At 40.5% G+C, this 15,672-nt stretch overlaps 2 protein-coding genes across 4 annotated transcripts in view; both read right to left on the bottom strand.

Moving 5' to 3' along the window:
- Positions 1 to 1,289: 1,289 nt before the first annotated feature.
- LOC102293732 (lysine-specific demethylase 9) lies at positions 1,290 to 9,196 on the bottom strand. Of its 2 annotated transcripts, none has more exons than XM_042219331.1 (7): positions 8,334 to 9,196; positions 7,304 to 7,962; positions 4,793 to 4,930; positions 3,703 to 3,845; positions 3,445 to 3,612; positions 3,222 to 3,330; positions 1,290 to 3,097 (listed from the first exon to the last, which is right to left on the bottom strand). In XM_042219331.1, exons 1-7 carry the CDS (start codon positions 8,875 to 8,877, stop codon positions 2,561 to 2,563), a joined length of 2,298 nt encoding a protein of 765 aa, XP_042075265.1. In that variant the 5' UTR covers positions 8,878 to 9,196; the 3' UTR covers positions 1,290 to 2,560. The 2 variants fall into 2 exon arrangements, with proteins under 2 accessions (XP_042075265.1, XP_005918951.1); XM_005918889.3 differs by having other exon boundaries at positions 1,291 to 3,097; positions 7,304 to 7,944; positions 8,334 to 9,193.
- Positions 9,197 to 9,322: 126 nt separating this feature from the next.
- The window catches only part of magi3a (membrane associated guanylate kinase, WW and PDZ domain containing 3a), a 105,951-nt gene continuing 99,601 nt past the window's right edge, over positions 9,323 to 15,672 (bottom strand). Inside the window, exons 18-22 of one of the 2 annotated variants that reach the window (XM_042219330.1) lie at positions 14,356 to 14,434; positions 14,006 to 14,143; positions 13,710 to 13,848; positions 13,325 to 13,417; positions 12,270 to 12,395 (exon numbers count right to left, since the gene is read on the bottom strand). In XM_042219330.1, the coding sequence (XP_042075264.1) occupies positions 13,365 to 13,417; positions 13,710 to 13,848; positions 14,006 to 14,143; positions 14,356 to 14,434 (409 nt within the window). In that variant the 3' untranslated portion in view covers positions 12,270 to 12,395; positions 13,325 to 13,364. Of the gene's footprint in view, positions 12,396 to 13,324; positions 13,418 to 13,709; positions 13,849 to 14,005; positions 14,144 to 14,355; positions 14,435 to 15,672 lie in introns of both variants that reach the window. The other variant, XM_042219329.1, reaches the window with a different exon arrangement.

Below are 15,672 nucleotides of genomic sequence, written 5' to 3'. Positions count from 1 at the left end.
ACACTATGGCTGTTTAGCCTCTCCCCATTTTACCATCCTACTCAACAAATAAACCTTGCAGGTTTAAATGAGGCTTACTACATACAGTACAAGGCACTAAGATGTAGTCAGTGGTATAGCAAAGGCAGCAAAACACCATCACTTCCTTCACACAGGAACAAAATTTAGAAAACAATGAAAGTTTTTCAGAGACTCTGTCGTACTCTAAAACGTGATCAAAGCTACGACGCTATATGCCTGTTAGCCACAGCATTAAAGAGACTCAAAGAAATAACATTGACTGTGTTGGACTTTGAGGAAATAATTCTGGTGTTCATGTGGATGTTACCACTCCAAAAAAAGCTGTATGGGCCTCCCTGAGCAGAACCCTGACACAACACAAAAAGTGCTCAGGAGTGGCTGAACAGATTAAAATGCCCAAGGCATCGACTGGGCCTCAAAACTTCAGGTTCGAATATAATTGTGCATTTGTGAGATGCAATAGTCTGATCCCCAGAGACCACAGACACAGACCCTTTGGGATTGCTGACAGTGCTGTGCCAGGAGCTGCATACTATGAGGCAAGTAGTTCTAATGTTGTGACAGATAGCAGTATTTTTGGACCAACCCTGTGCAGGCGGGGGCGGGGCTTACTTTCTGACGCCACTTAGGCTAGGTTCACACTGCAGGCGAAAGCGCATCAAATCCGATTTTTCTGACCCTATGCGACCCATATCCGATCATGCTATGACAGTGTGAACGGCGCAAATCCGATATTTTCAAATCCGATTTGGGTCACTTTCGTATGTGGTACTGAATCCGATACATATCCGATGTTTTAGAAAGCGACTGCTGTTTGAACGGTCATGTCGCATTAAATCCGTCTTTTACGTCACCAACACAAGACAGACGCCAATTATCAGCGCCCGATAAGACATCGCGAACGCTTCCTGGCCATCCCGTGTAGATGTCAGTGAAACTGTTGGGGAAGACAACGTTGGAGAAACGTGAACATTTTATTTGTACTGTATAATCTGCAGATTCTGACAGAAATCTGCAGCTATCCTTTGAAGCACCGCTCCTCTCTAAAACAGCAATAAGGATAATTATTAGGTTATTTACATTATGTAAATAACAAAATAACTTAAAGCAAAAATTGGGAAACGTAAAGTCCGAAGTCTTTATATTAAGGGCCATCTGTCAAACAATACTGTTTGCTCTGGGTCTAAACAGCGCGTTTTGTGTGTGTGTGAAGTCTTCTTTTGCGCATGCGGGCCGCTTTGAGCGTTCACACTAGAGCGCCTTTGCTGTCGCATTTTATTTGTAGTGTGAACACGCAGACAAAAAAAAATCGGATTTGATCAAAAAATCGGAATTGAGCATTAAGCCCTGCAGTGTGAACGTAGCCATAGTTGCAACCACGTCAAACTCACTACAAAGTGCCTTCTTCAGCATAATGACATTATCAGCTAACAATAAGAGTGTGAATGGAATTTTAATTAAACTGAGACTGAAAGACAGCTGCAACATATTCCCAACAATAACAATATAATATTTACATTCCAAATTCTGAATACAAACTCCACACATGAAGAAAAGAGTCAAATTGTTATTGCTAAGCGCAATAGATGTGATTCCTTAGTCACTTAGAAGTGCTTTTACAATTAGGTCATAATCTTAAATACTCATCACTGGTTATAAACCTGTGTTTATATGTTAAGCTCGATATTAAGAAAATAAATAAATATCAAAAAACTGTATTAACAGTAAGAAAAAGGCCCTGTATAAAATGTTTTTTAAATAAAGAACTGCCTTAACTTCAACTTATGAAGCAGACGAGTAAGATTTAAGTGCTTGTAATATATTGTATGTTGCTTAGTTTAAAGGAAATTATACTCAAGTTTAAAAGACGGCATTTGAAAATAAAAGTAATAGCTAATTATTATTTCCATAGGCATGATGAATGTAAAAAGTCAAATTCTTCCCAAGCTTTTAAATCAAATAAGAAAGGCCTGGCAGCACTTTGACAACTCAGTCTATCAATGAGAAGCCACAGTATTCTTAAGGTAACATTAGTTCACTTTGCATCGGTCACTGAAACTAATAAAAATAAAATAAAATAAAATAAAAAAAAAGATCAGTATCATGCTTCTATACTTACATTTTTTAAGCTTCTAAATCGATCCACAAGCATTTGGGACTTCAATTCTTCCATGATATGGAAGCTAAACCAGCTAAACATTCAACATATATTAAAACATGTGCATGTGACAAATTATGTCAGTCTAAAAAATAATAGTTTCTATACATCATACACAGCTTCTGAATAAAACAGTGAAGCGTTACAGTGAATATCAGAGCAATATAAAATAAGAAATTGTATTATACAATCCCATTAAATTATGTAATTGAACTTACGGGAAAAATGTGACTACATCATAAACAACATTTGAAGATTAAAAACAAAAGCATGAACAATAAGTTAAGTCGAAAAGCTTCCTGATTGACAAAAATGTCAGTCCAAGTCCAAAATTCCTTTACAGGGGAAATATAGGTTGTGGGGGTAGATGGGGGCATAAGGTCATTCAGGGAAGTCTGCAGTGTGGCCATGAGCTTTCGGAAGGCTGGGCTCTTTTGAAGGTGTACATCCAGGGCGGACTGGTGCTAAGAAATGGTGGGGATCCTTGTATGTTGTTGGGAGGTGAGCAGATTTAGCAGGCTGTGGAGGGGCTGGCTGAGTTTCCTGGGAAGGTGTTGCTGGCCTCTGGAACTCAGGTTCTTCGGTTTTAGCCACCCCACCCTGGATGTTGTCTCCCTGTGGTCTTGCACAGGGGGTTATGGAGGCATCGGGCCTGGCAGGGGAGGAAAACGACACTCGACCAGAGGTGGGGCTGAGATCGTTGGGTTGCTGCTCCTCCTTTGCCGTTACGTCTTCTGAATGGTACTCTTTGAGGCGGATGTGCCAGGCGAGGCTGCAGACTGCAGACACTGTCTTGAATTGGTGGATGACGTTCCTTGGGATAAAGTAAATGTCATCGTCACACAGCTGGGCGCGGATATAGCGAATGCCTTCCCTCCTCAGCTGGTTGAGCTTTGCATCATCCACCCATTGAACACACTGCACAAAGAACGAAGACACATAGCGGTTTTATTTTAAAGCAAACAAAAAAAACCCCGCTATAATATAAAAAAAAAAACAAAAACACAAAAACAACACATTGCTATAAAGCCGCATGTCTCACCTGAGCTACTGGAGGTTCGTACAGATCCAGCTGCAGCCTCTGGACAACTTCATTGAAGTCCCCAGCATCAAAACACACTACATCTTTGGTTATACGTGGTCGGTTATTCCTGTAAGAGATTTTAAAAAAGAAACAAAGTATATCGAAAAGTTACTTTCCCACTTCACATATCATGATGCATGAGGTGCTGCTATCACATCATCTTTATTTAAGAGATACTCACCCTTCTCCGAAATGCACTGCTTTCAGTACACCGACAGCAGCAGTGCTCTGCCAGTCAAAACTCTGCCCAATATGATCAGCATGGGCCTTAGTCCGGTCTTCAAAGAGAACCTCCCTGGGTTCACTGGTTCTCGGTAGGTAGTGCAGATTTTTTACCTCATTCATGGACCTGAAGAAACACACAAGAACAAGAAAACCAGAGGTTACATCATGAGTACTTTGCCTATATACACTGATAAACCCACAGATGAACTTGTACCTGCGCCGTTTGAAAGGAGACTTAGGCATGTCAGCAGTGGGCACCATCTGTTCACCTGGTCGGACCCACATGATCGGCCCATCATCACTCTGAGAGCGACAGTCCAGTTTTAGACTAGAGAGGGTTCCCCATGGGAGGGTCATCTGTGATGATATACACAGACACAAACATTAAGAAACATCAAGGCATCAAGTTTACCTTGATATGCATCATATTACAGCCTATTAAGCATATGCAATTTGCCGATGAGCCCTGTATATGCTGGGTAATGCTGGAGGATGGTGGTAACAACTTGTAACCAGTAGGAATGTGTTAGCACTAGATCAATCATAGAGTATTGGTACTTCTTAACATTCCTGACAGCAACATACTGTATTCAACATCTTCAAGTCTACGGCCCAGAACGTAAGTACTGCAACAAGTTTTTGCTTCCTGTACTTTAGGCTTCGAGCATATTCAATTTGAAATAATCACTGGAAAGTCAAGTTCAGTTTTGAATCACTTTAAATACACAGTCCCTACCATTTAGGATTTCATAAATAAGGCCAAATGAAAAAAATTGCCATTTTTCATATGCAATATTTTGCTTTTTGCAGGCAATAATTTGCTGAAGTCTTCAGGACTCTATATTTGTATTTTCTGTGCTCCATTAAGCTTTCACTAGAGCCAACATCAGTTATTGTTTGTTATGCAACACAATGCATGTTGTTCTCAATTTATTTGGATGAATAATGGCACACATAAGGCTCTAGTATACCTCTGGATTCATCCGATTTCTTATGTTAGCATTAAAATAATCACTTAGTGCTAATGTTGAGTGACCTAATGTTTACTGGTTAGGGCACATACAGCATGAGAAGGGTCCAACTGCAGCCTTACAGAACCAAGTAGCTAGTTTCACAGTACTTTACAACCTACTGCTTACTCTAACGTTATGGAACAGAGTGCTGCAGCAATGTATGCATACTCTTGTCCCACTTCTTTAGCATATGGTACACAAAACAAAATTGTTACAAAACCTAAGTGCTGTGTGAGCCATGTAGGCAGACTACAAACTTCCATCTATTAGGACTCTAATATTTCCTCTGACCTTGAGAAATGGTGACTCTTCCAGCATGTCCAGGAAATCTGGGAAGTAATCTCCAACTTCCTCGTCAACAGCTCCAACCAAGCTGATCTGCCTCATGGGTCCTGCTCGGTAAGTCCCTGAACAGTAAGTCCGATTCACCTAGGACAGCAGAAATTTTAAATATATTTCAGGGTGTGTGCTACAGTCTAACTTACTGTCTTTGTATACTGCATTTAGACACAAAACAAATGACTGTTAAATGTCAAAACCCGAAGAAGAATGGGCACTCTCATATCACAGATTAATGATTGTGACAAAGCTTCAGTGACACTTTATGGCTAACAGATTCGATTTACTCAGTCACACATCACCTGGTAGCATATTCAAAGGAGGGGGGAAATCCATACACAAGTCACTCTAATGGATTTCTGGCCCGTGTGTGTCTAGCCGACACTACAGACCGTAATCTGTGAGTCACACCTTTATTTGTAGAAGCACATAAATGCATAGAAAATATACTAGAGTCATTGTAGCAAAATGATCAAACGCTTCATGAATCACAGACGTGATCAGCAACATAAACACTGCTGTTTTATGTAATGACCTAGTAAAATTCTGTAGTAAGTAAAAACAACAACAAAAACATTTTGTGCATTTATGCAGTGGTGAGACGACAAACTGCTGAGCTCTGTATCCTTTTCAGCATCGCACATTTGCAGATCTACTGACACAGTTTCATCTTTCTGCAGTTAGGAATCAATTTGCAACTAGGACTGGGTATCGTCACTGATTTCTAGAATCGATTCAATTCCGATTCACAAGGTCCCGAATTGATTCGATTCGGGGAAATTTTGCCTCAGACAGTCTGAAATATTATAATTCGGATCACTTATCAGTACATATCAATATTTTTATATCTATAAAAAGAAAGTTGTGAGACTTTATCAAAGGTGTAAGCATCACAGCAGATTTGTGTCAAAGTAACTGAGTATAAAACACAGAAAAACATGAAGGCGGTTTCCTGGTCTGAGTTTTTATAGCAGATGACCTTAAAAATATTGTGCAGTCAAAAACGAAGTGAAGCAGAGCAAAGTTACAGAGGTTTGATTAAAGACACAGCTAAGCCTTTTCCAATTTTGCATAATTTTAAAAAGTTTACATTTGTTCAGTATTGAACGGCAGAAATGAGGCTTTCTTGTCAGAAGTAAGTAAAACAACCCAAAAAACAAAAAAACAAAAACAAAACAGTGGCCGACACCATAGACTGGTGGGTAATAAGTAAGCGAATAATGCAAAAAACAGAGATTTTTAGATGGAAAACTATTCCTGAGAGAGAAAGAGAGAGAGAGAGAGCTCATGAAGTGGGGTTTTATCGTGGTGGAAGCAAAACAGCAAAAGTAAGAGGAAATTCGTGACGATGTTTATGTGAAGCGTAGTTTGGATCTTCTTTTGCTGCTGGTTCAGTTAATATTGTTTGGAGAGAGATAAAACCTGCAGCTTCAGAATCAGCGCAAAAAGGACGTAAACACAAAGCGCGCACCGATGGTTGTAGAAAGTTTGTGAGGTTTAACTTGAGATTCTGGCATTTCGGGCAAAATACATTTATATTTAAAAATCGATTCAGGATTTTAATGAATCGATATCACATTATCCAAGCCAGAATCGATTTTAATCGATAAATCGATCATCAAAACCCACCCCTATTTGCAACGTCATGAAACAACTGTGACTGTAAGTGCCCTCTGAGAACAAACGCAGCCAGCCACCAGCAGTTTTTCAACTTAATGAGAATATACATTAGACACAGACAGCTACTGAGAGGCAAATATTTTTGTACCTCATTTAAGATCGTGGCTTTTGTAAGACTTGCTCTGACTCACAACAATATTGATTTTATCTAAAATTTGTTTTCCGTTTTAGTGTATCGCATCTCACCAGAAAAAGTATCTGCACCTGATGTATAAACACTGGTGGAGTGAGGGAACTCATTGCCCTTATGGGCGATGCTATCCATTTTCACCATCTACAACTTAAAAACACTCAGTCTGATAGTTTTTGTTCATGACAGATAATCTCAGCTGTAACCTGATTTACTCCATTTATGTTTTTGCATCTCTGACACAAAAATGTTCTTAAAAACAAAACAAAACAAAAACCCCAAAACCCAACATATTCTGCAAGTTTAAATTTGCTCTTCCCAAAACTACCCCCTCTATAAATCCACTTATGCTCTGATATTATAGCACAAGAAGTTTTGTACTGTTAGTTGATTAAAACCAAGGAATCTTTACACTAAAACATCTATTAAAAGCAATATATATTTAACATTTAGTTAGTTCCATTCATAATGGAAATTACTCTTTTCAGCCTTTTTTAAAAAATAAAATAAAATATTTTAAACACAAATTCATGCTGATCAGCATCTAACCACTCTGCTCACCCCAAGCAGTGTCCTGCACTGTATTTGTTTATGGAAGTCACTTTACATTTTTTGTGTTATGGTCAAGAGAACCCTTTGCCCTTTTCACATACCTGAGACTGAAAGTTGGCAATAGTGGTAGTCTCAATGTCTTTCTTGCCCATTATCTCCATTTTGACCGGCGTGTTGGGGAAGTTGAAGGCAAAGTAGTCCAAGAAGTCCGGTAGGTATGCAGCTGCATTGTGTACTACTGACAAGGCATATGAGGCTGCACCTTTAGGCTTTTCGGCAAAAGCCAGCTTCAGAAATTCCTGGGCAAAGCACTCCATCTCAGCCGGACTAAGACAGGCCAACTCGTCAGCATAGGCGTGCAAGATAGACCCCCCACCATTGGGTTGCCTTTCCTCGTGTATGAAGCGTCCATATCGTGTTCCTGTCTGGAGACAGGAGCTGCGGATGTAGTGGTCCTGGTGGGAAAAGAAGGGGGCGTGAACCTGTTTGACAGCATGGAGGTGGGCCGGGTAGTCGACAGCATCTCTGCCGGGATGATGATTGCTTTCATGCTTAATGCTGCCAGGCAGAGACGGATCTTTTCCAACCCCTGAGCATACAGTCTGAACGGCTTTGTTGTGCATGTGTCGAACCTTCTTGACACCGTGCTCATCCTCATGATTCTTCTTCTTCTTCTTTTTTTTCTTAAGGAGATATTCTTCTAGTGTTAAAGACTTGCCATTCTCATTGTGAGGCCTTGGCTCTACAAGTAAATGAGCAGCTAAAAGTTAGAAAAGAAGGATGTGCATAAAAAAAGCTGTGTTTAGCTCTGTTCTTTAGTCAACCCATAATGCAGCAGACTAGCAATGATGATTAAAGGGAGGTTCGGGGACATATTTTCTGTAAGTTTTACGTATTCATTGCTTCTTTTTTTCTTATTTACTATCAAAGGATATACACTAGGTCAGTTGTATATCTACTCCATAAATTGCACTACTTAACAGCAAACATTACAAATTGTTGTAATCAAAAGACTCACACATTACATGCCATTACTTGTCATTCAGATCTCACCCCCAACATCCATCTTAAAATGCCAACAATCTTTAAACGAAAGTAAATAAATAAATAAATGAAAATAGCAAAGCTCACCCTTCTTTTTCTTCAGTTCGGCGTGTTTCACATTTGCTTCTTCATTTTCCTTCTTCAGCTTTAGTTTCAGGTCCTTATCCCTGGGCTTTTCTTTGAATTCCTGGGGCTTGGCCTTGACCACTTTGAGAGGCGTGAAAGTGAAGAGCGCAGGTGGCTGTGAAGGCACCGTTTGCTTCTTCTGTAGCTGCTCCGGCACCTTTCGCGGCTGAGGCGGAGGAAAAATCGGCTTCTTCGTGCCGTTGGTGAGGCTGTGATTGTGATGGTGGCTGTGCAGGACGTGCTTGTCCGTGCTGAAGTTGTGGGGCTTGGGATTTTGCTGCAGCGGATGCGGCTGATGGATCCGGTGCTCGGCATGTTTGTGATTATGATGGTGGTGATGGAGCTTCATTTTTTTCGCTTCTTTTTCAGACCTCTCCCGTTTGTCGGCCAACGGTGACAAGTCCCTTTTCTTTTTCTTTTTCTTCTCTTTCATGAATCGCTCCAGACGATCCCTTACCATTTTGTCTTCTACTTTGGCACGGAGCAAGTCGACCTGAGCTGCCATCTTTGCACGTACAGTAGTCAACAATTTAAAGGACTCTGGGTTCCTACTGCGCAGGTCCCCGACAATATGTAGTCCTCTTGCCGTTAATTTGTAGTTCCCTTCGCTGATTTGAGTCCATTGCGCACGCGCAACGCATTGATCTGTAGGTAATGTAGTTTAAAGACGGCGCATGGCTGCATGGGAGTTGGAGTTTGGAATGTACTGAATGCGTGCGGCTTTGCACGCACTCACCTCCGCTCAGCTGACGTAATGGTTAACCCACTGGAGGCGGAGCTTTTGCGTTTGCAGCGGGTGAGAGCTGTGAAGTAGCAATATTACACGCCACAACGATAAACCACTGTAACCGACTCCAATTTTAGGTAAAATTATATATTTTTTTTAAAGTTGTCATCATAATGCAGTGGCACACCCACTAGAGGCGTAAAAAGAGGACAAAACAAACATGTTGAATCAGTAAACCTTTATTTATCAGTGCATGAACAAAATGCCATGACCAGATTATTATTATTTCTTTTGAACCACTTTATAGCATTTCCTCTCAGTTCCCTTCCCTTAAAAAAATAATGAAACAATTTAGAGGATTTTTTCCTGCATGAAGGCAAATATTTATACAGGTGCTGTACAATTTATAAACATTTACAACTACCATGATGTAAAACTAAAAGTTTTTTTTTTATATATTTATATATATATGTATATATGTTGGAGCAATACAAGGCCACAGTATCATACATGGTAATGGCATGAACAGTAATTAATACAGTATCGCATCATAGTCACAATAAAGTGGACAATAAATTAAGCAGTGGTCTTACAGACCCACAGATGCATATACTACTGCTTCACATCCTTATGGGTTGGGTTCAAGCAATAATTTGCTTGTGAACAGCAGTGTATAAACCACTAGGTGTCTCTACTCCACAGGAGAAACACTGGAACGATGCTACATTGTCATTTTAGAGCAGGGCAACATATCCCAATAACTTTTTTATTACACTGAATTTATTAAAAAAATAAAGTTGACAAACCTTAGATTGTAATTTCAAGCCAGACTCCTAAAGAAATGGTACTGCCAATTTCATGCACTATATGTTCAATCACCAAAGGGTGACTATTTGGTGAATTCTTCAGGCATCTTGCCTATAATGGAGCATAATATTAATACTATACTACTTAAATCATGGGGGTCATGTACTAAAAATAATGATCAAAAATAGATATTTGTGTTGGAACCATCTGTTTTTGTGCCTATATTTATAGTTAACAAAAAGACATATCTTCTAATGTTTTTAGTAAGTTAAAAGCCAGATGTCTCACTTTTTACAGTCAGCCTCTGTTAATTCAATTCATGTATAATATGAGTCGATATATGTGTAACCACTTTGTTAAATGAGATATGTTTCATTTTCAGTATAGTCGATGCTACAGTGATATTTAAAATACACAGGCCTACAAGTCAGCTTGTATACGTACACGCAGGCAGAGGACCTAAAATACAGAGCTGTGAACAGTCAGCAACTTTATGAATCAGGCTTGAATGAAATTAGATGCATAATCTGCAGTCTTTGAATGTATTCTTTTAGATGGAGATGCTTATCTACACGTTCCATTTCTACCTTGCCTCATCAAGTCCACGTGAAAAGTGAAATTATGTGTACTAACTGTTCTGTGTACATTTAATTTCAATAAATTACATTATGCTTTATTTTCATTAACACACATATAACAAACATTAGAACTATAACCACAAGTATCTGGTCTGCTGATTTATGCATATAAAGCTCCAGGGTAGTCTTTCCATTCTCTGATATGCTAAGGGGATTCATGTCTTCGCATGTATGAATGCAGTCACACAGACGATTCACGACTCTAGTCGGTCTCAAAAAACAAACCATAAAGGACTTACAAGACAGTTTCGCTTTTAAGACAGCGATCAGAGAAAATCACAAGTCTCAGTTTTTAAAACATCCATTTGTGACAGCAACAGTGAGTTAGTCTCACCTGGAAGAAAAGCTGTGATTGCATGTGTATGCCTTTAAACCTTCAAACGTGACACACGTAATAAAAAAAAACAAAAAACAAAACAAACAAACAAAAAAAAATCTGGATCCTTCATCGTGGTGGGGAGGAGAGCAGTTTATCCAAAAAACCCACAAACAGTCTCACAGTGAGTGCAATTAGGAGCAGCTTCTTTATATTACCGGAGTCTCTGATTGGCACAAAATAGACGTCATTGTTACTTCCAAATACCACACTCAGAACCCATCTGTTACACACATGCTTACACATCATTATACAGTACAAATTCTCATGTAGGTACAACGTGTGTCGGATCAGATATCAGCAGCTTGATGCAAACTGATGTAGGCAAAGTGGTTGGAGAAAAAAAAAATAATCAGGAGCAATGAGAAGCTATGTTGCTGGTTGCACAGTGATCTGCTATGTCAGACATGTCTAAAAAAAATAATCCTTCAATTCTGAATTCATGTTTGTGGCTCAGCTTTTTCTTTATATATGCAGAGTCCTGGCAGGGTTTCAGATATCTGCATATGTGGTGTCCACTCGGGACTGGATCTTGGCAGAACTGGGAACTTTCCACGGGCCCGGGGTGATGGGACCCTTCTTGCTGGAAGTGTTCCCATTACAGCTGGGGTCTGGGATGCTACTGTTTGAACCTCGTGGGTCCTTTTTATTCACTTCTTCAGTTGAACCATGGTACTTGCCATCTCGATGTTCCTTGTCCCGTTTGTCTCTTCCGGTCTTTCGGCTCAGTGTGCCACCATCAGCGTCTGACCCCACCCTCTCCCTGTATGCTTGGGAGTTGGATTTTTGGACCAGTGCCTCTTGCTCAGCCCTCTTTGCCTTTCTGTAGTAATCAGTGGTTCCCCAGGTTTTGTCTCCACTCTCTGTAGCTCCTCTTTCCTGCCAGTAAGCTGAATCAGTCTGCTTGTACCTCAGGTCCTTCTCTTCTCCAGAGGCAATATTGGGCTTTTGGCCAGCTGGGCGCATGGGGCTGTGAGGCTCCTCCAGGTTGCTCAAAGGCACAGCAGGGTCACGTTCCCACTTGGAGCCTCTCTGTCCCTGGGCTTTTCTGTCCTTGCTCATGTCCTCCAGGGATCCGCTGTGGCCTTGGTCTGTTTTTCGAGGGCTCTGGGAGCGATCTATGTGCTCCCTTTGGCCTTCAGTGGCTCTTTTGGGGCTACCACTTGCGGAGTCGCTCCTGCTTGTTTTATTGGTCTGGGTGCTTGGGCTGGTGGTGCGCTTATGGTTAGGGTCAGAGAGCTGCTGTCCTCTTGGTTTGTTAGCCTGCCTACCATGCTCCCTCGCAGCACCAGGGGACCCACGTTCTATGCCGTCACCCCCAGGGAACTCATCAGGGGCAGATATTTTGGGTGAGGATGGGGAAAGTTCAGAGGTAGAGAGGGAGACAGAGGATGGAGAAGCTGGAGATGACTGCCCGTCAGATACAGAGAATCTGGGAAAGCTTGAGGTTGGAATGGTTACTTTGTCCTTTGAACCTACGAAGCAAGCAGCAGATAGTAAGAAAAAAAAGTTTGAGCTAAGCAAAAAAACTGCTATGTGAAAGCAAAGAAACTGCAGAAGCTAAAAAAAAAATCATAACGAGATATTTTTGCACATTCAACAAAGATTAAAGATGATTAAATAAGTCATACAATAGAAGCGCGATATGCTCAGTTTTTGGAAAAAAAGATTTTTTCCGTCTACCACACTTTCTGTAATAGTCCTTTGTAATAGCCCCCTCTAATATATTTGCCTTGTTTGAGATGTGTATCAGCTGACAACGTAGCTATCAATGAAAAGGTGCTAGAGTTCACTCAGCACTGACGTTTCAATTTTCCCCAGAGCTGATAAGAACTGCACAGCTGTAGTTGAGAGCAGATATATGCAGCAGAAAAAACAGAGAGAGAAAAGTGAGCGTGATGGACTTAGAGGTGCTGAAATGAGCTTTTGGCTTTCTAAGAGCAACAACTCAGAGAAATTCATTCAAATAATTTGGTCTTTGGATTGAAAGATTGATGCCAGTGAATAAACACAGATCCTTTTACCACTTTTCCACTCACTGATCAATATCTGGTTAAGAACTTCTCTCCAGGCCTCCATCTTCACTCAAACTAAGGACGCAGTGAGTGTTCAGTGGCATCTTGTTTTGTAATACCCTTAAAAAAAATAACCTGTGAGGCTCAGAAGCCTTCCAATGCTCCTGCAGGCCTGTTTGTTCTTCTAGGACTCACTGCTTTAGTTCAGCCCTCTGGATAGTCTGGTTATACTGTAATACATTAGGTTATTACTGAGCTACAACGAACTGATCTATTCAGGCTGATCATGGGGGATGACATAGTGGATAGAGAATAACACTTTAATTTGGGAGTTAAATCACTCTGAAAGGAGAGTTCTAAGACAAAAGTAGGTGGAGTACAAAGATTACCAATGTTATTAGGGACAGACCAAGAAAAGCAGTGAGGCCTTTAGTGATGCTCTGGTTTCATGTAGAAGCACAGGGTGGAAGAAGAGTTCAGACCTATAGAAGGAAGAGATAAAAGTAGAAATAGACAGCCGTGCTAGAGCAGAAAACAGAGAAAGCAAGGCAGATAAAGAGCACAAAAGGCAGATCCAAATAGCAGTAGTAAAACAGAATGAGAAGAGAGAAAAGTCAAGAAAGCTTGCAACACATGCATGAGAAAAAGGAAACTCGGCACCCTGCTATCTAGCATATCCATACAAAAGCTTCTCTATATGTATGACTAATAAGCTATTAAGTAGATCTATATGCAGCGGCGACAACATGCACGCAGTGCTCTGCAATAACTCACTGTGATCTGGGACCAAGCCCTGGCCAGGTCGGAGAAGTAGATGAACTTTATTGCCTCCTGCTTGGATCAGCTCAATTGCCCTAGTGTGTGTAATGCCCTGTGTGGCCTCGCCATTGATCTCCACTATTTGATCTCCAACCTGACAAATAATAATAAAAGAAAAAAAAAAATCTATTAACTTTTCCACTGTTATGGGCAGGGTGTCTCATTTTGCCCGAGGTACAGTGCTCTGTGAGAAACTCAAAGCTTTGATTAGGAACTATTGCACTTCAATAAAGTGGAGAAAGAAAACATACATGTATCCTGCCATCTTTAAGAGCGGGTCCCTCCTCGGCCAGTCGAAGAATGAACAGCCCCATGTTATACTCTTTCCCTCCTCTCAGGCTGAAGCCGAAGCCTCTCTGGCTGCGTTCCAGCTCCACCACAAAGCAGCCCTGTTGTTCACAAGAAAGATTGTGAGCTTTTAAGACTGAAGCAATTGATGCAAAATCATTCCTGAGGTGGAAATGAATCTGGAAAATCTATTACTTGGTTGATATATATCACGATCAAGAGTTTCTGGGGATCAATTGACACCAGGGCAGAATGACAAGATTACAACCATAAAATACTACAACTGGGGAAATATAAACATCAATGGCCTCACCTGCTTAGGGCCCGATGGAATGAGAGTTCCTGTCCCATCTCTTGGTGAAAGATGATTCTTAGCCTCGGAGTCACCATTCCTACCCCAGAGAAGATGCATTACAGTGTAATTTACTATAATATGACACTAAATATTTACTATATTTAGAAAACAATATTTCAAAGACATGAAATAGACGTCGTTTATTATGAAAATTTGAGTCAGTAAACAGTTATTCTGACGAGGTAGACTGTGATATGTTATGCGCAATATTCATACCAAAAATAATAAGAAGCAACTATGGTGGCAGTTTAAAGGTGAGGGAAACACAGCCATTTGTATAACCCAGGTAAACTAGACGAGTATTAGCTGTTTGCTAATCCACTGGCATTTATAAAGGCCAATAAATGAATACTAAAAAGAAAAGAAGAAACACCCTTTAACCATCGTATGAGTGTTGACATTGCAAGTCTATCAGAGGGCACTCTGGCAACCAACATGCTTGAAATGCCACAAACACAACTGATCCAAGCAAACTGGGCAGAGCATAAACGAGTAAATAAATAACGTAAGAAATATCAGGGGAATCTGTTTATGCCTCAAGTGTCTGAAAGGAAAAAAGATCGATCGATCGAAAATATATCAGAATATCAGGATTTTAAATCACTAAAAATCACACACACATATACACGGACACACTAAAATATCAACATTGGCCTCAAAAATCGAATTCTAATGAAAACCCATAAAATGCATGTGTTCGGTGCTCTCGTACATACATGCCTGTACCACCAGCTTATTCAAATGTAATATTAGTAACAATGTTTTTATGCATATCCCATTTTAAATATAGAATCAGAGAGCAAAAACAAAAAAGGAGAAAAGGAGTCTAATTCTGTTCCCTCTCTGCTGTGTCCAGTGTGAGATCCACACATTACTCCTCCTTCATTACAGCAGCATGAGCCTCTTTTTGTTGGCTTCATTATGCAACACACAGAGAAATGTAAATTCTTCAAAGAACCATGTTGCTTTTACATTTCAGTGATAGATAAGGGGGCATACTTTAATGCTTCGCAGAGCTCATTACAATGCCTTTGTGAGAACTTCGCTGTGCTGACGCACTATATAAAGAGCGTAGGAATTCTTACCAGCTCTAGCTTTCAGAAGAGTTTGCACACTTTATGCCACCAAGCTGAGAGTTTCAGCTCATATCTGAGCCTAGTGTGACCCAAGGCATGTTGGTGATTAAGCGGAGAGGAAGAGGCTGAGGACTGGACAGGGGGCTAAATGTGGAGAATATGAATGCATGCTGATGGGCAGTGAGCGGACGTGGGCAAG

Source organism: Haplochromis burtoni, unplaced genomic scaffold (genome assembly GCF_018398535.1).
Source record: "Haplochromis burtoni strain Fernald_Lab_line unplaced genomic scaffold, NCSU_Asbu1 Contig_31, whole genome shotgun sequence".
NCBI lineage: Eukaryota > Metazoa > Chordata > Actinopteri > Cichliformes > Cichlidae > Haplochromis > Haplochromis burtoni.
This window is presented reverse-complemented; position numbering and strand designations above follow the sequence as displayed.

What these genes read in the sequence shown, in the direction of transcription:
- LOC102293732 (XM_042219331.1), bottom strand. Translation starts at nt 8,877, where the DNA reads ATGGCAGCTCAGGTCGACTTGCTCCGTGCCAAAGTAGAAGACAAAATG. An exon ending in TCTCCTTTCAAACGGCGCAG is followed by an intron (nt 3,613 to 3,702) that starts GTACAAGTTCAT and finishes GTGTTTCTTCAG; the next exon opens with GTCCATGAATGAGGTAAAAA. An exon ending in ACGAACCTCCAGTAGCTCAG is followed by an intron (nt 3,098 to 3,221) that starts GTGAGACATGCG and finishes TTCTTTGTGCAG; the next exon opens with TGTGTTCAATGGGTGGATGA.